Source organism: Balaenoptera borealis (genome assembly GCF_965194805.1).
Source record: "Balaenoptera borealis genome assembly, chromosome: 1".
Lineage (NCBI taxonomy): Eukaryota > Metazoa > Chordata > Mammalia > Artiodactyla > Balaenopteridae > Balaenoptera > Balaenoptera borealis.
In genome coordinates, this window is record NC_138860.1 from 34,418,702 (window position 1) to 34,439,698 (window position 20,997).

Sequence of the window (20,997 nt, forward strand, 5' to 3'; positions counted from 1 at the left end):
TGCCATCCATTTTAGAAGGATGAACATGGCAGCAGAGAGCAAGGGAACCCAGCGTTGCAGGCTTCAGAGTTGGCAGAGCTCTCACCTGGCATGTGGTCCCACTTTCCATGAGCAAAGTGCCCTCCAAGACCACACTGAAGGCTCCCCAACCTCAGCGTGGAGGCTCCCAGTGGCTCAGCCTAATGACGCTTCTGTTCAGAGTTTGGCCTGGGGCCAGTCCCCTCACCTAGATGCATCTCAGCCCAACCTCTTCCTCACTTGACCGTTTTTCTTTCTCTCTCTTTGTTTCCTTCTCATTTTTCGCTGGAAGTTATAGCTGGAAGGGACTTTAGCGATCACCAAGTCCAGCAAGGTTATTTTACAGACAAAGAATCTGAGGGTAAGGGAGGGGGGAAGGGAGGCAGGAAGGCTGGTGGGTAAAAGAAGAGCTGGAGACCCAGGTAGGTGGCAGCCCCACCCAGCTTGCTGTTCTCTCTCCTCACTTCCCTGATGTCGTCTCCTAGATTGACTTTCCCACCTCGGCCTTCGACATCAAGTTCACCAGCCCCGCTGGAGACAAGTTCAGCCCCCGCTATGAGTTTGGCAGCCTCCGGGAGGAAGACCAACACGTGCTTAAAAACATCATGCAGAAGGAGTCCCTGTACTGGTGAGACCCAGGGCATCCCCCATGTGTGACTCGGGCCTCCACTAAGTCTCTCGAGTTCTAACTGACCTTCTCTTACCTCCCAGCAGGTCCCTGTCCTCCTGCTTTGGGAGTCGAGGTGGGATAGGGTGGGCATTGCCGCCTAGGCAGGAAGTGGTGGAGAGAGGGCTCTGCAGTCCCCAGACGTTTTTCATGAGCTGACCTCAGGCAAAGTGGAGAGCTGACAGTCAGGATATTAGATCTGGGAACACCCATCCCCATGATGAGGACTTGGCCCAGGATCAGCTTGCCAAGAGGACCAGAGTTTTGCCCCACCCCCAGATAAGCTGTGTACTATTTACTGTCCATTGGGGCAGCTGGCTGCTATGCTTACCACCCTGCCCCCACCTCCTGCCCCTTCCACACCCACAGCCTTTGCATTTCTCTGGCCCTGTCACTTTCCAAAAGGGATCAGGTGTCAAGGCAAGCTGGCAGCTGTCAGGGGTAAGCGAGTCCAAGCTGATCTCATCCTTGGGGCTGCTTCTCTCACCAGGGTTGAAGAGGCTGGAGGAGCTGGTGGGATCTGGGCTCCTCCCCGGCCTGCTCTCTCGTATACCTCTCTGGCGCCTGCATGGCCCTTGCATGTGGCGGTTGGGGGAAATGAGAGAGATGGGGCTCATCTCTCTCCCTCGTGTCTCACCCAGGGCAGCGAGAATCACTGAGTGACTGCAGACCTCCCCTGCCCCCACTCCTCTGCTGACCCCTTGCTTCATTAGCCCCTCAGCTCCCTTCTCCCATTAGACACCTGATCTCAGGCAAGGCCCAATTAGCTGCAGGTCCTATAAAACCTCCAGCTGGCCCCAGGAAGCCCCAGGAGGCCTCTCAGCTGCCCAGACCCTGAGCAGTGGGGACCACTGCCCTCTGGTGGCTCTACTTGGGAGTGATGTCCTACGGGCATCCTCAGGAGGGGTAGCAAATTCGGTGCCCTTGGCCCCTGCTTGCTGCCTTGGTGTGAGATGTCCCTGAGTCAAGGATCAGAGATGTAATTTGGACCCTGGCTCCCAGAGTTTGCTTCACACATTGCAATCACTTAGGGATATTTTTAAAATTACCGATGCCTGCCTTCCCCAGACATTCTGACTTAACTGGTTTTGGGTGTAGCCTGGACAAGAGGCATTTACAAAGCTCCTCAGCTGATTGTAACATGCAGCAAAGTTTGGGAACTACTGAATTGGAGTGTGTAGCATTCTCTTGGAGCGTGAGTACCTTACCCTCTGGCTGACTCTGCTGTCTCTCTCACCTCCCCCTACCACTTCCACCCCCAGGCTCACTGATGCTGACAAAAAGAGCCTGTGGGAGAAGCGGTATTATTGCCACTCGGAGGTGAGCTCACTCCCCCTGGTGCTCGCTAGCGCCCCCAGCTGGGAGTGGGCTTGCCTGCCCGACATCTACGCTCTCCTGAAGCAGTGGACCCACATGAACCACCAGGATGCCCTGGGGCTCCTGCATGCCACGTGAGTTGTAACACCCACCTTTCCTGACCACGTGTCCTTCCAGAAGCCAGGGCTTGGCACTGCCCATCACTGATCTGGCCAGCCCTGGGGAGAATGGTCAAGTGGGCATGGAAATTCAGGGTTTTTCCACTTCTCCTTTTCTCTTTCTTTATTTTATTCCATCCCCACCCCCCATGTTATATTATGAACATTTTTCAAACATACAACAAAACTGAGAATTTAATAGTGAACATCCATATTCCCACCACCTAAATTCTAACCATTTGCATTTGTTATATTTGCTTTATGTGTTTATACTGTCCATCAATACATCTTATTTTTTTATGCATTTTGAAGTGAATTGAGACATCATAACTCCTTCCTAAATACTTTAGCAAGCATAACATTAACTAGAGCTCAATGTTTGTTTACGTTTTTTTCTTTTGAGACAAAATTTACATATAAGTAAATGCCCAAGCCTTATGTGTACATTTGCTGAGGTTTGACATATGCACACACCTGTGTAACCCAAACCTTATCACTTAGAAAGTTCTGCTCTTACAGTCCTCTCTTCCTTCATTCCTCTGGGGACACAGCTCCCAGTCTCAAACCCCTAGATCGTACCCAATGTTCTTGGTTTATTTTCTACCACTCTTAGTAATTAAAATGTACCTGATCCACGTATTTTGCCTTCAGGACTTTTTGAGGCAAGGGTTTTGCTAATCTCTGCTAAACTAATTCTGGCTAGGTGTACTGGCTTATATATAATTTCATGATCTCTGTTATTTGCCTGGCAAGCTTTGCATTAAAAGGATGGTACCGGGCTTCCCTGGTGGCGCAGTGGTTGAGAATCTGCCTGCCAATGCAGGTGACACGGGTTCGAGCCCTGGTCTGGGAAGATCCCACATGCTGCGGAGCAACTGGGCCCGTGAGCCACAACTACTGAGCCTGCGTGTCTGGAGCCTGTGCTCCGCGACAAGAGAGGCCGCGATAGTGAGAGGCTCGCGCAGCGCGATGAAGAGTGGCCCCCGTTCGCCACAACTAGAGAAAGCCCTCGCACAGAAACAAAGACCCAACACAGCCAAAAATAAAATAAAATAAATAAATAATTAAAAAAAAAAAAAAAAGGATGGTACCAAGAAACGATAATGCTTTGACCCTCACGAGGGCTCTTTGATGATGGGATTTCTGGCACAGTGGGAGTCACGGAAGAGATCTTTGGGAGTGGGGTTGAGGACTTTATCCCATTTTCTTTAACTCATACAGGGAGTGAGAGTGGCTTCCATGGCCCAAGGCTGACTCTGACCATGGGCCAGGGCCATTCTCAAGGATTGCAATCCAGAAAAGGTGCTTAGGACTCTTCTAGTGGCTTTGGCAGATTCTGGGAGTCATTGCCATTTCTTCACCCATGGCTCTGAGGCCCAGGTGTGAGGGTGCTTGCTCACTCCTGTGCCTCAGACCCTGTGGCTGGATTGTCAGGGTCCTGGGCTCTATTTTGCAGGTTCCCAGACCAGGAGGTGCGTCGTATGGCTGTTCAGTGGATTGGCTCCCTCTCTGATGCTGAGCTGTTGGACTACTTGCCCCAGCTCGTGCAGGTGGGTGAGCTGGCCTTCTCTCCAGTTCTGATGGTCCCACCCCCAGGACCCCCAGGCAGACTGCATCCTGCAGGGATAGCAGTTGGTGTAGATTACAGGCAATCAACAAAGCCTCCTGTTCCCTGTCTCCTACACAGGCCTTAAAGTATGAGTGCTACCTGGACAGCCCCTTGGTGCGCTTCCTCCTGAAACGAGCTGTCTCTGACTTGAGAGTGACTCACTACTTCTTCTGGTAAAACTGTGTGCAGAAAGAGGAGAGGTGGACACATCTCCTTCACTTGGGAGTGTTTTACTGTAAGCCTGCAAGGGTGGGGAGCTGAGCCATCTGGGTTGCAGTATGTGGCTGACTTACCAGGTGGCCTTGGGCCAGCACCTTTTCCTCGGGGGCTCTCAGCTCACCCGCATGTAAGCGCAGTGGAGATCATCCCTGGCACTCCCCTCCACCCACGCATGGCAGAAATACAAGGAGAAACCAGTTGCAGAAAGGCTTTGAGCTCTACTTAAAGACAGCATGGGCAGACTGAGATATGGCTGAACACCTCTGTATAAGTTTTGCATCCAGAGCCTGTTTTCCTTCCCAAGTTTGGGGTGGGTTTTCCAGGGAGTTGGAGCTGGGTCTGACCGCTCCCCACCCCACCCCTTGCCTGTTATCCTTTGAGTGTTCTGACTTCCCCCCTCTCTTTGCCTGGTAGGTTGCTGAAAGACGGCCTCAAGGACTCTCAGTTCAGCATCCGCTACCAATATCTGCTGGCAGCCTTGCTGTGTTGCTGTGGCAAGGGGCTGAGAGAGGAGTTTAACCGCCAGTGCTGGCTTGTCAGTACCCTGGCCAAGCTGGCCCAGCAGGTCCGGGAGGCCGCCCCGTCTGCACGGCCGGTGAGTGGGGTGAGGCTGCCTCTACCCATTTCCGGTTCTGGGCCTCTGCAGCCAGTCATTAACTTCTTAGGCATCCTGACCAGCAGGATGGCACTTGACCATCTCTGGTGAGGGGCTGGAAAGAGGTGACTCCCTAACCTACAGGCTACAAACTGACAGTCTGCAAGCTGGATACAGCCCACGGATGTGTTCTCTTTGGCTTGCAAAGTATTAAAATTTTTATTTAACTGTTTACCTTAAAGGCTAAGCCCAGTTGTGTAAGTTGTTCACTGCACAAGAGCACCCAGCCAGAGGGGGCAAGTGAGGACTAAAATTCAGTCATACTTGGTTCACTGTGCTGTGAGCCACGGCTCAGGGCTGCTGCCACCCAGAGGGGGCACCTTTATCTGTTTGCACAAAGCGGTTGTATTAGTCCAGTATTAGTGATCCTGGTTGCTAACATTTAAAAATTGGGAGATTGTGAAGTCTAGATGATTGGCTTTTTTGGCAACAGCCCAAGTGGCAACTCCTCCTTGACCTGTAGCCCACCCTCTCAGTTCACCGTGGGCTGCTTTAAGCTGTTCTGTCATCCACCCAGTCTCTATAGATGTTTGGGCTGTGGCCCAGGCTGTGGTGTGGGTGGGGTGGTCTTCCTTCTTCGCTGTCTCCAGGAGGTTGTCCCCATCTCTTGGGTGACTGTTTCCATGCCAACCACTACTGGCACCCACCCCTGGGAGAGGCCTGGCTCTGAGTGGAGCTTATGGGCCCCTCACCTCACCCCTGCTCTCCTTTCCCCACCAGGGGATTCTCCGCACGGGCCTGGAGGAGGTGGGGCAGTTTTTTGCCCTCAACGGCTCCTGCCGCCTGCCTCTTAGCCCCAGTCTGCTGGTTAAGGGCATCGTGCCCAGGGTGAGTGACTGGTGGGTTTGGGGCTCTCGGAGTGGGGAGGGCTCAGTGGAAGGCAGGTCCTCACTGACCTGGTTATTGAGAGAGATGAGGAAGAAAGGCATATGTGAGGCCTCTTCCCAACGCTAACGCGTATGAACTTTTACCTGACAGCTCTGCGGGGTGGAGGAATCGGGTTGGGGGCTGGGTAAGTGCCTCTGCTGATGATGTCGGGGTTGAAGTCCAGGCTGGTGATGCTACCACCTGTCATTCATCGAGCACGCTCTCTGTGCCTGGCACCGTTCTAAGCGCTTTCCTTTGGTTATCAGATTTCATCCGCACGACTCTTATGAAGTCGGTACTGTTGTGAGCCCCATTTTACAGAGGAGTAAACTGAGTTATAGATGGGACACACGACTTGCCACAAGTCACACAACTAGTAAGTTGTGTGTGGAATGAACCGAAGGGATGAGAGATCAGGTGCAGGAGCTGAAGTCATAACAAACTGAACCAGGGTGATGGCAGTAGGGAGGGAGGGAAGGAATGTGGGCTCCACAGAAATCTGGAAGAAACAATGAGCAGCAGCTGGCAGAGAGTGGGAGAGGCCGTTTTCCTGCCTGGGCCTGGGCCTGGGCCACCCTGACCCTCATCACTACCCTCTCTACTGTGGCAGGACTGTTCCTACTTCAACTCCAATGCAGTCCCCCTCAAGCTCTCCTTCCAAAATGTGGATCCGCTGGGCGAGAACATCCGTGTCATCTTCAAGGTGAGGACACTTCTCTCAAGCTTGGTGGGATGCAGATGGTGGAGAGAAGGAGAGGTGGGAATCCAAGGGCGGCAGAAGCAGCCTCAGGCCCATTCTCTTCCTGCTAGTCCACACTCATGCTGCCATTTTAGTGCGTGAAAGACTATCAGGTGAAAAAGGAAATAGATTAATTGTGTGTGGCCCCAGAGGGCTAGGAACAGTGTTGGGATGTGTAAGGATGCGCTTTCTAGGAGGCAGAGCTACCTCAGCAATGGAGTGAATAAGGTGCTGACCTGGCTGTCCCTGGAGTATTCAAGCTGAATGACTATGGCAGGCGTGCTGAAGAGGAAATTCATGTATCAGGTGCAGGCTGGACTTAGATGAATCTTAAGGTCCCTCTAACTGGTACATCCATGATTCTGAGGACTAAATGATAGTCTCAGAGCATGCAATCCAGTGGGGGAAATGAAAGGCATGCATGACTTAGTAACATATATTTGTTGTGTGTAAGTTCCAAATCCAAGGTGTAAACATTCAAGTTTTAAGGCTTTGATGGTCAGGAAGACTGCATGAAGAAGAGGACCCTGACTTCAATTCAAATGGGGACATGGGGTTGGGGGAAGAGCTGGAACACCACACGGGCAAAATGTGGTTCCTGGCCCATCTCTGGCGTCTGACCTGGTGTGAGCTGGGTGAGCAGGTCTGAGTGTGAGGTGGGAGAACTGAGAAGTCCCTGGTCACTAGTTTGGGCCAAGATTGCCCTCCTGGGAGATCTGGGAGCTGGGAGAGGTGGTGGAGGTGGTTCTGGTCACTGTCTTCCTTCATCCAGTGTGGGGACGACCTTCGCCAAGACATGCTGACCCTGCAGATGATTCGCATCATGAGCAAGATCTGGGTCCAGGAGGGGCTGGACATGCGCATGGTCATCTTCCGCTGCTTCTCCACTGGCCGTGGGAGAGGTCAGTAGGGAGTGGGCGGGGCGATGACTGGGCAGCTGGTGTGGGGGGCATTCTTGCTTACTGCCCTTTTGCCATTCCCTGACGAGAACTGTGTGCTTCTCCAGAAAAATGAAAAGGGCAAGATTATCCCATTAGAAGCTGTGGAATGGCATTAAAAAAAGAAGGCAAGGGAGAGAGACTATTATAAAATAAAGCAGTCTTGGAGACATAACAACCAAGCATACTGCGTAGACTTTGGGTCCCAATTCTAACAAACCAACTGTAAACAGATACTTTTTGACACAGTTGGGAGAAATTTGCATGTAGACTGGGTTAGATCAGATCAAAGAATGGTTGTTAGATTTTTGGATGTGTTAATGGCATGGTGGTTATGTCCTTGCTAGTTATACTTGAAATACTTATGAGTGAAATGACATGTATGGGATTTACTTAAAAATAATCCAGCCGCGAATGGGGTAGGGGGAGGGTGGAAGAGAAGGGGGGGAAGCAGGGCTGGGTGAGTGAAATAGATGAAACAAGATTAGCAAAGTGTTGATAATTTTTGAAACTGGTTTTGTGTGAGCTCATGATACCATTTCTTTATTCTTGTATGTATTTGAAAATCCCATAGTAAAAGTTAAAACAAAAAAGGATCATGGCTATGAGCTGGGGGGACCAAAGAGTCACAGCATGGAGTATGAAACCAGGGGAGTGATCTTTCCCCTTATTATCAGACTTTGTCCAAGTGCCCTAGAGCTTAATTTATAGGGAAGCATCCAGCAAAGCTCTTGTAGTCCTCTCCTGACAGACGCCTTCTCTCTGCTCTGGAGAGTGACTTGATGTCTCCCCTCACAGGGATGGTAGAGATGATCCCCAACTCTGAGACCCTGCGCAAAATCCAGGTGGAGCACGGGGTGACCGGCTCCTTCAAGGACCGGCCCCTAGCCGACTGGCTGCAGAAGCACAACCCTGGGGAGGACGAGTACGAGAAGGTAGGATTGAAGCATGGGGTGAAGCTGGGGTGGGATGTGCGTGACTCCGGCACACTATGTTCCCATAAGGCCCACACATGCAGAGAAGACAGCTCAGCTGTATTGGGAGGAAAGAAACACTCTTGGTTGACTGGTGCCTCCAGATGTCTAGAGGTGGGTCAAATGACTTTTGTAAGCTGACCAAGAACATCCCCTGGTATCCAACTGGGAAGCCTTTGCTGAGTTCCTCTGGCAGATTGAGTTTGGAGGAGGGGGCCCTCTTAGTCATGGATCCTATTCAGGTCCTCCTGTGTCCTGTGAGGAGTCCAGTGGTGCTTTGCAGAACAAGAGTTGGAAGAGACTTTAGAGATCATTTTATCCAACTCTTCTTTTCATAGATGTGAATTAAGACTCACTCATTTGTTCCCAGTTATGGAGCTGGTTTGTGACAAGCATGTAACCGGAAGCCAGGATTGAGGATAGATATGAGACAGAGATGATAGAAAAGGTAGCTAACCTTCCTTCCTCAGGCAGGGCTATACTGGATGGTAGGGCCTTGGTGACCTGCTGTGTTCTGTGGCTGGTCCACAGCTTCATGGCTCTTGCCTCTGGGTTAATTAAGTTTAGGGGAGAGAGTAAATCATAATAACCAAGCTCATAAGAGAATGACCATAAACCAGAAGCGATCCATATACTAATTTATATTGATCAATGGCTTTTATCCCTGAAGGAGAACCTACGTGGGCAGCCAAATTATAATCAGAATGTTGTTTAGTGAGCATGTAATTAGATGATCTTCCAAGGCCTTAAATGTTTGCATTCCCCAGGGTTTAATTCCTGGCCTGCCGTGCTCTTTGTACCCTTCTTGTGCCAGCTCATCATCTCTTATTACTTTACCGCCCACTTGCTGATGACTTCCAAAGCCATTCCCTCTTCCGTCTCTCACCACCCGATTGCTGGACCTCTCCGCTTGTGTTTCACCTGTACATCAAACTCAGTATAGGCAAAACCGAGCTTTCTGTCTCTCCTTGTCCTCTTGAACCCTGCTTTTTTGTGTTTCCTGGATGGTTATGACTCTCTCTGTGCAGTCACCCAAGACAGAGCCATGAGTCTTCTTGATGTTTCCTTCTGCCTCTCCTCTGCTTTACCAAGCCCTGTTCCCCAGATGTCTCTTGAATCTGTCCTCTTCTTACCATTTCTTTCAGCCATTTGCTTTCTGTCCCCTGAACTACTGGACTGCCTCTCCTCCTTCCATTACCATCCTCTGCTTGATTTCAGAGTCTTTTAAAATAAGGTGCAAACTGCTCATGTCACTCCTTTGCTCTCAATTCTTCAAAGGCTCCCTGTGTCCTGAAAGATGAGTCCGTCATCCACAACATTGCCGCAAGGCCTTTTGTAATCCAGCCCTGCCTGCCCCTGTGGTCTCATCCACTGCACCTCCCCATCTTATGATAATTTATGCTGTAGTTTAGGGATCTACTTGCATTTCTTCTATACCTTTAGACGATAGTATTTCCTTTGCCTGGAAAGCCCTTTCTTCCCTTTCCCATCCCTCAAAACCCACCCCCTGTATGTTGTAAATGTTAAGGTCCTCTACCCTTGGAAAGGAGCGATATTGTTTCCTCCCTCCCTCAACCCCATGTACTATTTATACTAACATGTATTTTTCAGGTATTAAGCAGCCACCATACAGCAGCACTGTGCTTGGTGCTGGAGTTATGATTGCTCCTTGCCAATGTAATAAAGAGTCATAATAAATATTATAAAAGCTTGTACAACAAGAATACACACAGAGAGTAACTAACTCAGTGTCTCAGTGTTTAATATCCGTCTTTCAAAAATAGCTCTCAGCTCTTCTAGTCTTTCTGTTAGAATGATGCTGGTAGTTTCTTACGGTGCCTTCCAGGAGGAAAGAACTAGAGATATTTGTCTCTTGGCCACCTACTCAGCAAACAGAGTACCTCCATCCTATAAGTGAAACCCCTTAAATCAGGAGAGCTCTCCTTATACAGTGAGACTTCTTTCCAGTAAAAAGCCAACACCCTGCATAACTTAGGTGATGAGACTTTAGTTATTTACTCTGTGGCAGAGTACAGGCATATAGCTGCTTTGTAAGTCAAAATAGGATGCCTTTCAGGTAGAAAGACCATCTGTGACATGACGACAGGTTGATGGAGATGGTCAAGACTGGGAGTTGATGGGTTATACTTACTGAGTGGTTTCTTTTCAATTATATATTTCCCTATCATAGAAATCATCTTTTTCTTCCAGAAGGTACATTCTGTGATTTCTTTACAAACTTTCTATTCTTAACTTCCTAGGGATTAGTCAGCTGGTTTAATTTAACAAGTAGCCAGGGGATTTCTGTGTGTAGCTGGTTTTGAAGTAGGCCTGTGGAACAGCCAAGAGGCTGCTGGGAGATAAGATCTCTGGACCCTGGGAAAGTGAGAATACTAAGTTCTGAGTGAATGGTGCCTGTAGGGGCTCAATGGGGAGGAGTCAGTGCAGGCTGGTAAGATCTGGGAAAGGTGTGGAACTCAAGGAAGGTCCTTGAAGGCTGGGTGGCAGCTTGCAGAGGGAGGTGGGAAGGACATGTGTTCTATGAAGATTTCTCTCATTCGCAGCTTTGTCCATTCTTACTTGGCTGTGACAACTGTTGCCTCTGCTGATGAGTCTTTCTTGAGTTCTCGGGAATTCCAGAAACCTCACAAAGAGGATTTAGAGGATGAAAGGTGTCCATTCACTAATTCCATACATTTTTACTGGAAAGACAGATAAGGGGGCAAACGTTGACCAGATAAAATAAGGTAGACCCAACCCCTTACTCCCTCCCCTCCTGCTTTAAACTCAGAAATTGCTCTAACACATTTTACCAACTAGAGATGTCTGATTTTCAAGTGTAAAACATCCCCTAGAAGTGTTAAGCTGCCTTAGCTCTTCCTTGGAGTGAAGTGACTTTAATTAGATTAGCATTCATCTGTTACCAAGAACAGTGGAAATGGGAGTCATACTGGGGGCAGGGAGAAGGACAGAAGAATTCTGAGCAGGGTCAAGAAGAGGCCCTTAAGTCAGCTGCCTCAGTGCTGTGCTTGAGTTAAGGTCACCACAAACAGTTGGGAAAGTTGTAAACATCAGCCTTCCCCGATTATGGGCTGGTCAAGTCTGGGCTCCCGGATCAGTGCACTGTCTTTGCAACCAGTTTCCCAAGGAGAAAGGAAGGTGCAGAAGGTGGTGAATTGCAGATAACGTGGTGGAGATATACCTATAAGCCTTCCATCTCCTTTTGCCCCATAAGATACAAGAGAAGTTTCTGTGTGCATCATTGTGTAAGTATGTGATGAAGGCTAAACAGGCAGATGTGAGAGCTGTTGGACTCATGAGAGAGGGGCAGGGCTGGCTGAATTCAGTCTGGCTGTGCCCCTGGGGTCCCTCCACACCAGCTTTATGTCCCCTCCTCCCCTCTGCCTTCCTTCTCCCAGGCTGTAGAGAACTTCATCTATTCTTGTGCTGGCTGCTGTGTGGCCACGTACGTCTTGGGCATCTGTGACCGACACAATGACAACATCATGCTGAAGACGACTGGCCACATGTTCCACATAGATTTTGGCCGTTTCCTGGGCCATGCCCAGATGTTCGGGAACATCAAGCGGTAAGTGGTCTCCTGAAGCCAGGATGTGCGTGTAGGCCAGGGAGGTCAGCAGAAATGGTTCGGAGCGGGAACACGAGCCCGTGATGGGAGGGCCCGCACTGCAGAGTGTGGTCCCTGGGCTGAGCAGCTTTGGAGAAGAGAAGACTGAGAAAGAGGTCAAGTCCTTTCAGGGCCTTGCGGAAGAGGGCAGGCACCAGCCATTCTCCCTCCCTGCTGAGGACTGAGCAAAGGGAAATGAGCCCAAACCCCAGCAAAAGGGAATACAACTAGATATCCAGGGAAAATATCACAAGCTCACAGGCAAGGAACCAATGAAGGATGTGTCTGGGGATTTTTTAAGATTAAGGGAGGAAAAGAAAAACGAAAATGTTAGAGGAGCCACATCTATCCATTTCACACAGGTGTTGAGGGATGAGGAGAACCATCCCCTGACGCAGCCCACAAAGTGGGCTTCCTCCTTCATGTTGACCTTCTACCTGTGTGTTCCCCTTGGCCCAGGGACCGTGCCCCCTTTGTCTTCACCTCGGACATGGCGTATGTCATCAACGGGGGTGACAAGCCTTCCAGCCGCTTCCATGATTTTGTTGACCTTTGCTGCCAAGCCTACAACCTCATTCGCAAGCACACCCACCTCTTCCTCAACCTTCTGGGCCTGGTGAGGAGCTCCATCCCTTTCTGAACCCCTCCTTCTTATCATCTGGCACCATCTTTAAGACTCCCTTGTCTTGCTTCAAAGGATTTCTGGAGATCTACTTCTCTGAGCCCTAGGTAAAGGCAGGGCTCAGACCACTTGGAGACAGTGGTGTCTGCAGGTATCTGACTTCCTGCTCCAGCCCCCCCAGTTCCTGTGGACTGCTAGCCACTGCCCACAGCATCTGCCTGCCACCCTCTAGAAGGGTTAGGGAGCCTAGCTGTAGAAAATCTTGCCATATGGTAAGGAAGAAGCAAGAATTCCTGGTTGTTACAGGCACCCTCTCTTCTTCTTTGCTCTTCTAGATGTTGTCCTGTGGGATCCCTGAGCTCTCAGACCTGGAAGACCTCAAGTATGTGTATGATGCCCTGAGGCCTCAGGACACAGAGGCCAATGCCACCACCTACTTCACCAGGTAAAACTCCGTACAAAACAGTGCTGCCCACTCTGGGTAGTTAATTTCCAGGCTGCCGGATTGGGAGGAGCAGGGCTAGGGAACCGGGAGAGGCTTAGCTCCGGTGGCAGAGCTTAGAGTTGACAACATGGGTCAGTTGTCCCAACTTTGCCTTTGACTTGGGTAAATCATTTTACTTCTCTCAGACTCAGTCTCCCGTCTGCACTTGGGTGCTGACCTTTATATAGAGGTATTGCGATCCCCTACTTGCATTCTCACCATGTCTCGGTCAAGGATTTTGTCTATGGGGCAGTGTATAGTAGGGATTTTGTACTAGTTTTTAGCTCTCTGGATCAGAACCTTCCCCCTTGTCAAAACATGGAATTCCATGGTTCCATTTTCCCATATTTGACTCTCTTAGACACACTTTGTGTGAAAGCAGGGAAGTGTCTGTATACTAATGTCTACTGTTTTGTCCATTTTATTATGCACCCTTTTTGGAACTTAGCGAGCTAAATTTTCTCTGTTGGGTCTAATATAGTACCTTTCCTTTTGAACTAAAATCTCTGGATTGAGCTTTGTTTGGTGAGGTTCCATTGTACTGAACCTTGAAACTCAGTGTGACAACAGTATTTAGACATTTACATGGTGAGCCCACGGTGGCGTCCCTAATTCCTTCCTACCTTGGTTTAACTGTCTTTGGCTCAGGTGGGCAGTGGGGGGAGATAAGACCCCAAGGTTCACAGAAATAAACTGTACGCTGATCATTGTGTGTAATCATGCACTCTATGAGGATATCACACAGGGAAAATAATCTGATCTGAGCTGAGTATTAGTCTCAGATGTCAGGGGATATTTCTCGAGATAGCTCTGCCAGGCAGTGGGGACTTGGGTCCGTGGTCACATCCTTTTCTTCCCATCCTCCTGCAGGTTGATTGAGTCCAGCCTCGGCAGTGTAGCCACAAAGCTCAATTTTTTCATTCATAACCTGGCTCAGATGAAGTTCACAGGCTCAGACGACCGGCTGACCCTTTCCTTTGCTCCCCGAACGCACACTGTCAAGAGCTCTGGCCGCATCAGTGATGTGTTTCTCTGCCGCCATGAGAAGATCTTCCACCCCAACAAAGGCTACGTAAGTGTTTTCTCCGATCTGACCCTCCCTTGCTCCCCACTGCCCCAGCTTATTGGGGTTCTGACTGTTTCTTCCCTTCCGCACTGTGGGCGCTGGAGTTGACTGAGCACCCTGTGCTGGGAGCAGTCGCACACCCCTTCCTTCTCCACTGCCCAAGTGGCCTGCCTACAATCAGGGAGCTGAGTTGGATGGCTGTTCCCTCTGAGTCAAGCGTCTTGTGAAACAAGGATTCTTGTTAATCTTTGCTTTCATTTTGCTGCATATGTATATTATCTTTGTCTCCATGAGAGACATTTTTATCCTCTTCCTTCTGGAAAGCCTAACTCCTCCAACACACATGCGTGCACACACACACACACACACACACACACACACACTTCTGTCCCCTCACCTCCCCCCTTCATTGGGTGCAGAGGGTTTGGCAGGGCGTATTCTCTAAGATTTGGATTTTGCAGATTTATGTGGTAAAGGTGATGCGAGAGACTGCTCACGAGGCCACTTACATCCAGAGGACATTTGAGGAGTTCCAGGAATTACACAATAAGCTGCGGCTGCTCTTCCCTTCTTCCCTCCTGCCCAGGTAGCTGTTGCCTTTACTCTCTGCACTGAAGGATACTGGGGAGGGAGAGCGGATGGGGGCTGGGCAGGACTGCAGGAGTGAGAAACTGCCCTTTGGAGAAAAGACCTATGTCCTTGGTTTTCTCCTCCTGGCGATGAGTTTGATGACAAGTGCTCCCCCTGCTGGTCATGCTTTTCTGAGGCTCTCAAGAGGTCTTCCTCCAGCCTTGAAAATAAGCTTGGGTCCACCTGCCAGGAGAGCAACCTGGGTCTACAGGTAGGGGATTGACTGAATCTGAAGATTTTTCGAAGTTTCTAATCTTCTAAAGAGTAAAAGTATGTTTCAAGTAGATAAACAAAATGCGGTGTATATACAAAGTGGAATATTATTATACTGTATGAGTCCACTTATATGAAGCACTTAGAGTAGTCAAATTCATAGAAACAGAAAGTAGAATGGTAGTTGCCAGGGGGAGGGAGCAAATGGGGAGTTGTTTAATGGGTATAGAGTTTCAGTTTTGCAAGATGAAAAGGGTTCTGGAGATGGATGGTGGTGATGTTTGCACAACAATGTGAGTGTACTTAATTCTGAACTGCACACTTAAAAATGGTTAAGACGGGGGACTTCCCTGGTGGTCTAGTGGTTAAGACTTCCCCTTCCAATGCAGGGGCTGTGGGTTCGATCCCTGGTCAGGGAGCCAAGATCCCACATGCCTCCTGGCCAAAAAACCAAACAAAACAAAACATAAAACAGAAGCAATATTGTAACAAATTAAATAAAGACTTTAAAAATGGTCCATATCAAAAATATATATATTTTAAAAAATGGTTAAGATGGTAAATTTTATGTTATGTGTATTTCACAACAATTTAAAAAAGTAATTTTTCAAATGAATTTTTACCTTGATGGGGAAAACTGGGGGCTCCAGAGCCGCTGAGGCACTTCTGGGGAGTTGTAGGACTCTGCTCAACAGTTTGGTCTTCTCATCCGGTGTCCTAGGAACTGTCTGGTGTGAGATGCTGCGTGTGTGTCCTTGGCACAGACCTGGGGAGCTGGGGGAGGCATGGAGTCGGGGAAAGGTCCCTGGGAATGGAGGCTGGTGAGAAATGCAGATCGGGTGACTGAAAATGCAAGTGAAATGTGACTAAATCCTGTTACCTCTTCATTATCTTTCTCCATCTTCCCCCTCCTGCGTCGCCACTGCCCACCTGCCGCCCAGCTTCCCTAGTCGCTTTGTGATTGGCCGCTCACGGGGAGAGGCGGTGGCGGAGCGGCGGAGGGAGGAGTTAAATGGCTACATCTGGCACTTGATCCACGCAGCCCCTGAGGTGGCCGAGGTGGGTGGCTGCCTCTGTTCCTGGCCGTCCCTGGCGCTGGTGGGGGGGTGGGGGATGCGGACGGAAGCGGGTGGCAATCATGGAGGGGACTTGGCTTTTCTGGGTCTGACTGTGTGCAGGAAGAGGTGGGTGGGTCGTGGCTCCAGCCCCACGGGACTAGGCACAGAAATGCAGTGAAACACAAACACTCAGCTGGGCACGCGGAGAGACAGGTCCGTGTTAGGTGCTTGTAGTGAGCAAGAGCCTGAGGAAATGGAAGGTTTTGAGCAGGTTGAGTGTGTGTATCCACCTAGATTTTTTTTAAAACAAATGGTACTGTAATGGGCATAAAGACAAATACAGTCATCTGGAGTCCCATCAGCCTAAAAAACCATCTAACCCCATTTCCATGTTTCCTTCCTATTTATCCATATATAAATGTGACTTTTATAGTTTTATAGTGGTCATAGCTTAAATATAATGCTATATTCTGTTCTTTTTTCACTTAAGTGTTTATAGTAAGCACAACTTTAAATATGTGTACCAAATTAATACACCAACTTGCAATACCATAATCTCTTTAACCATTCGCTTCTTGAAAGATATTTAGATCATTCCCCTCCCCCCTTTTTTCACTATTAATGCTAGAGTGGATATTTTCACACATTTTAGTTTTTGTTTTTGTTTTCCCTAATTGCTTAGTAAACATTCTCAAAAGTAGGATTCATGGTCTTTGTCCAAGGCTGGGTCAGGCATTAGTTCCCCGACCAGGGGTTGAACCCGGGCCTGCCAGCAGTGAAACGCCAAGTCCTACCCATTGGGCTGCCTGGGAATTCCAAGAACAGACTGCTTTTGACCTGATGCGACCTACTTTTATTTGATTTTTTTTCTTTTTTTTAAACTTTTGTATTATGAGAACTTTCAAAACATATAGAAAAATAGAGAAACAGTATAATGAATGCCTATATATCCATCACTTAAACAGTTATTATTTTGACATGTTTGCGTCATCTATTTTTTATGAAATATTTTAAAGTAAATCACAGACATCGTGACTTCTACCCCTAAGTACTTACTATGCATCTCTAAAAAACAAGGACATAATCTTACATAACTACACTGTCATCATATCACCCAAAACATAGTCCATATTCAAAATGTCCCTGTCATCTCCAAAATTCTTTTAACAGTTGGTTTGTTTGAGCCATGACCCAAACAAGAACTGCGTATTACATCTGGTTGTCACATTTCATAGGTCTCTTTTAATGTGGAACAGTCCTTTTCCTTTTTTCACTGGGCCATTGTCTTACTGAGGAATGACCCTGTTTTCTGATTCCATTCCAGTGTGATTTGGTGTACACCTTCTTCCACCCCCTGTCCCGGGATGAGAAGGCTGCGGGCACCAGCCTGGCTCCCAAGTCCTCAGGTACAGTCCTTCTCTGTGACATTTCTGCCAACCTCTCTGAACCATTCCCAAAGGTCATTTTTCCTGCCCCTGCCTCTTCCCAGTTCTCTTTCCTTGACTCGTCTCTGTTCCTTTGCTTACTGGCTAGAGAATCTGGTTTCCCACTCAGGCTGTGGGTCCACAGCTCCTTAAGCAGATTCCCCAGGGACTGGATATGCTTACACACTGGAATTGGATAGACGCCCCCAACCCAACTCTGAGTCATGTTCGCAGATGCCACTTGGCAGATCCCTGATGGGGTATCAGGACTCTGACGTGGAGTTACTGGCAGCGGGTCAGAAGAAAACAGAAATGTCTGCCTGGCACCAGATGGGGACAGGGCTGGCCTCATGACGTTTCTCAGTTTCCTTTCTCCCTACAGATGGCACATGGGCCCGGCCGGTCGGGAAGGTTGGGGGAGAGGTGAAGCTGTCCATCTCCTACAAAAACAACAAACTCTTCATCATGGTGATGCATATTCGGGGCTTGGTAAGTGCATACACAGTCCTCATTTGGATCTTTATCTTTTTTCTGGTACTTTTCTGACTGATCAGACCTTTCTGCCCCCCTCTCGTGAGAGTAACCACAAAGATTACTGAATGGGCCTGCTACTGTGCTAGGCCTATGGTATGACCAAGCAATACTAGACACAGCTTTTTACTACCTGTGGTCTTTGGCAAGTAGCCCAATTATTCTTAGCCTCGTTAAAATGAGGATAATGTTAGCACCTATCTCATAGGGTTGTTATAGGGATTAAATGAGATAATGCATGTAGAGCACTTGACATAGTGCCTTGTATTATTATTATGGTGATTATTATATGGGAGAGGCCCAAGGGGCGTATTTCCTGGTTATAGAGGTAAGGCAGCCATGTGACATCCTTCAAGCATAATCAAGGCAGAGTATAATCACTAAATTTTTGGTATGATTCTAAGAACCTTGTGAGTGGAAGGGGAAGGGAACTCTTATTGAATACCCACAATGTGCTGGACTTTTGCAGGTTGGGGCATTAGTATGCAGCAGGAGGTACATGAACTTTGGAATCAGAGAGATCTGGGTTTCACTCTTACAGAATCATTCATTCATTATATTCAACAAATCTTCATCAACTGCCTACTGTGTTCCAGGCACTGATACATTAGCTCTGGATACAAGGGTAAACAAAATAAAATCCCTGCCCTCAGGGAGCTTACATTCTAGTAGCAAGAGGCAGACAGACAAATAGTTAAGTTAAATATATGGCAAGTCAGATAGTGGTAAGTGCTCTGGCGAGAACTAAGGCAGAGAAGGAATACTGGGGTGGAATGAAGGTAGCAGCAATTTTGCAGAGTGGCCAGGGAAACCCTCATTGATGAGGAGGTATTTGGGCAAAGGTGGAAGGAGATGAGGGAGGGAGCCATGCACATACATCTGAGGGAGGGAGCCATGCACATACATCTGAGGGAGGATTGCTCCAGGCAGAGGGAGCAGTTAAACCCAAAAGCCCTAGTCAGGAGCCTGCTTGGGGCATGTCAGGAACTGCAGGAGGAGGCCAGTATGGCTGAAGCCCCTGGAGCAGAGGGGAGAATAGCAGATGGTGAGGTTGGAGAGGGCAGACCAGAGCCTTGGTCCCACAGTCAGGAGTGTGGCTTCTCCTTGAGTGAGATGGGAGCCATTGGAGGGTTTTGCGCAGAGGCGTGACAAGATCTGACTTAAGTTTTAAAAGGATCAGGCTGAGTGAATCACTAATTGGCTGACCTTGAACAAGCAACTTAATCTCTCTGACTCATTTCTCTACCTCTTAGGGGTTACTTGGATCAAAATAGACAAAAGTTACTGGGCAGAGATATCTGGGGACATAGTTCATTCAGAACAGACCAAGTTATGGCGTGCCCTGAGCATTCGTATACAAAGTATAGACTGGATATCATAGACAATCTGATTGATGTTTTAGGAGGACACCTAACGTTACCATGGTAGGTGTTTCTAGCAGAATGCAATGGGCTGGGAAACATAAATTATTGTGCATTGCAAGAAGCTAGGTGTGGGAGAAGAGGGTCTGGATCAGGGAGTGATCACAGGAATGGTGATAAAGAGACAGATAGAAAAACCTTCATCTTTTTCTCGGTTTTCATTCCCTTTGTAGCAACTGCTCCAGGATGGGAATGATCCCGACCCCTATGTCAAGATTTACCTCCTTCCTGACCCTCAGAAAACCACTAAGAAGAAAACCAAAGTGGCCCGGAAAACCTGCAACCCCACCTACAATGAGATGGTATGTGGGGAAGGTGCTGGGTGGGGCTGGGGTTGGCCGACTGTGCCAGTTTGTAAATAAAGTTGTATTGGGACGTGGCCATTACTATTCATTTAAGTCTTGTCTGTGGCTGCTTTCATGTTGTAGCAGCTGGGTTGAGTCATCGTGACATAGATCAGAATGTATGGCATATAAAGCCTAAAATACTTCCTATTTGGCCCTTTATGTAAAAAAGTTTGCTGACACTTAGGGTAGGAATTCCACAGCTGGGGCATGGTCTGTGGGGAGGAAGAGCCTGCTGGTCCTTTGCTGATAGTGAGCAGCGGCCCCAGTGACAAGCCTTCATTTGCTTGAGCTAAGAGCAGGGGTCTTTATTTTTTTTATTATTTTTTATTTATCTATTTGGCTGTACCAGCTCTTAGTTGCAGTTGCAGCATGCATGTGGGATCTAGCTCCCTGACCAGGGGTCGAACCTGGGCCCCCTGCATTGGGAGTGTGGAGTCTTATCCACTGCGCCACCAGGGAAGTCCCCCAAGAGCAGGGTTCTTTAATTTAATCTGCATTTTTTTTTTAATCAGTCATCAATTTTATACACATCAGTGTATACATGTCAGTCCCAATCGCCCGATTCAGCACACCACCATCCCCACCCCTCCGCAGTTTTCCCCCCTTGGTGTCCATACGTTTGTTCTCTACATCTGTGTCTCAACTTCTGCCCTGCAAACTGGTTCATCTGTACTATTTTTCTAGGTTCCACATACATGCGTTAATATACAATATTTGTTTTTCTCTTTCAAGAGCAGGGTTCTTTAAAGCTTCCCTTGGGTTCTGTATGCTTTCTCTGTTCCCTCGGGCTCTGTCTGGTTGGGGAGGTAAAGTGGTCTTATGCTCAGCCACATCAGATCACACCACCACAGACTTAAGCATCTCCCCCTTCCATGTTCCCTGTCTCACTACTTCCCTCTCTTCCCAATTTTGCATTTGCAGCTGGTATATGATGGAATCCCCAAGGGAGACCTGCAGCAGCGGGAGCTACAGCTGAGTGTGCTGAGTGAGCAAGGATTCTGGGAGAACGTTCTGCTGGGGGAGGTGCACATCCGCCTGCGAGAGCTGGACCTGGCCCAGGAGAAGACCGGCTGGTTCGCACTGGGATCTCGAAGTCATGAGACCTTATGAGCCCAGCGGCGCCGTGGCCCAGGACCCCAGGCTCATGGCAGAGCCGGGGGAGAGGACTCTCCCTGCTTGACTTGTCCCTTCCTTGTGTAGGGGCAGGGCCCGTGGCGGGGCTCCCCTCTGTCCCGGCGGATCGGGCCTCCGTGGTAGGAGGCAAGGAGAGTAAAGATGCTCTCTGCTATCCGCTCCTCTGCAGACTGCGTTTGGGTTGGTTGTGATGAGCAGCCCCTTGGAGGCTGTGAGGGTGCAGCAAAGTTTTAAGTTTACCTTGTGTCAAGGGAGCAATGCCTGGTTTGAGGTGTGGG

General features: G+C 48.8%; 1 protein-coding gene across 9 annotated transcripts in view; it reads left to right on the forward strand.

Moving 5' to 3' along the window:
- Positions 1-20,997, forward strand: part of PIK3C2B (phosphatidylinositol-4-phosphate 3-kinase catalytic subunit type 2 beta) — a 58,997-nt gene extending 38,000 nt beyond the window's left edge. For 4 of the 9 annotated variants that reach the window (XM_082392450.1, XM_082392456.1, XM_082392452.1 and 1 more), the window contains 21 exons: positions 317-352; positions 504-646; positions 1,055-1,126; positions 1,948-2,136; positions 3,617-3,710; positions 3,848-3,942; positions 4,403-4,583; positions 5,364-5,471; positions 6,121-6,213; positions 7,022-7,151; positions 7,986-8,122; positions 11,581-11,750; positions 12,249-12,405; positions 12,747-12,856; positions 13,766-13,967; positions 14,423-14,547; positions 15,746-15,863; positions 17,187-17,268; positions 17,669-17,775; positions 19,412-19,540; positions 20,507-20,997. In XM_082392450.1, coding sequence (XP_082248576.1) covers positions 317-352; positions 504-646; positions 1,055-1,126; positions 1,948-2,136; positions 3,617-3,710; positions 3,848-3,942; positions 4,403-4,583; positions 5,364-5,471; positions 6,121-6,213; positions 7,022-7,151; positions 7,986-8,122; positions 11,581-11,750; positions 12,249-12,405; positions 12,747-12,856; positions 13,766-13,967; positions 14,423-14,547; positions 15,746-15,863; positions 17,187-17,268; positions 17,669-17,775; positions 19,412-19,540; positions 20,507-20,695 — 2,667 coding nt within the window. In that variant the 3' untranslated portion in view covers positions 20,696-20,997. Of the gene's footprint in view, positions 1-316; positions 353-503; positions 647-1,054; positions 1,127-1,947; positions 2,137-3,616; positions 3,711-3,847; positions 3,943-4,402; positions 4,584-5,363; positions 5,472-6,120; positions 6,214-7,021; positions 7,152-7,985; positions 8,123-11,580; positions 11,751-12,248; positions 12,406-12,746; positions 12,857-13,765; positions 13,968-14,422; positions 14,548-15,745; positions 15,864-17,186; positions 17,269-17,668; positions 17,776-19,411; positions 19,541-20,506 lie in introns of those variants that run through there. The other 5 variants (XM_082392455.1, XM_082392457.1, XM_082392454.1 and 2 more) reach the window with 4 other exon arrangements.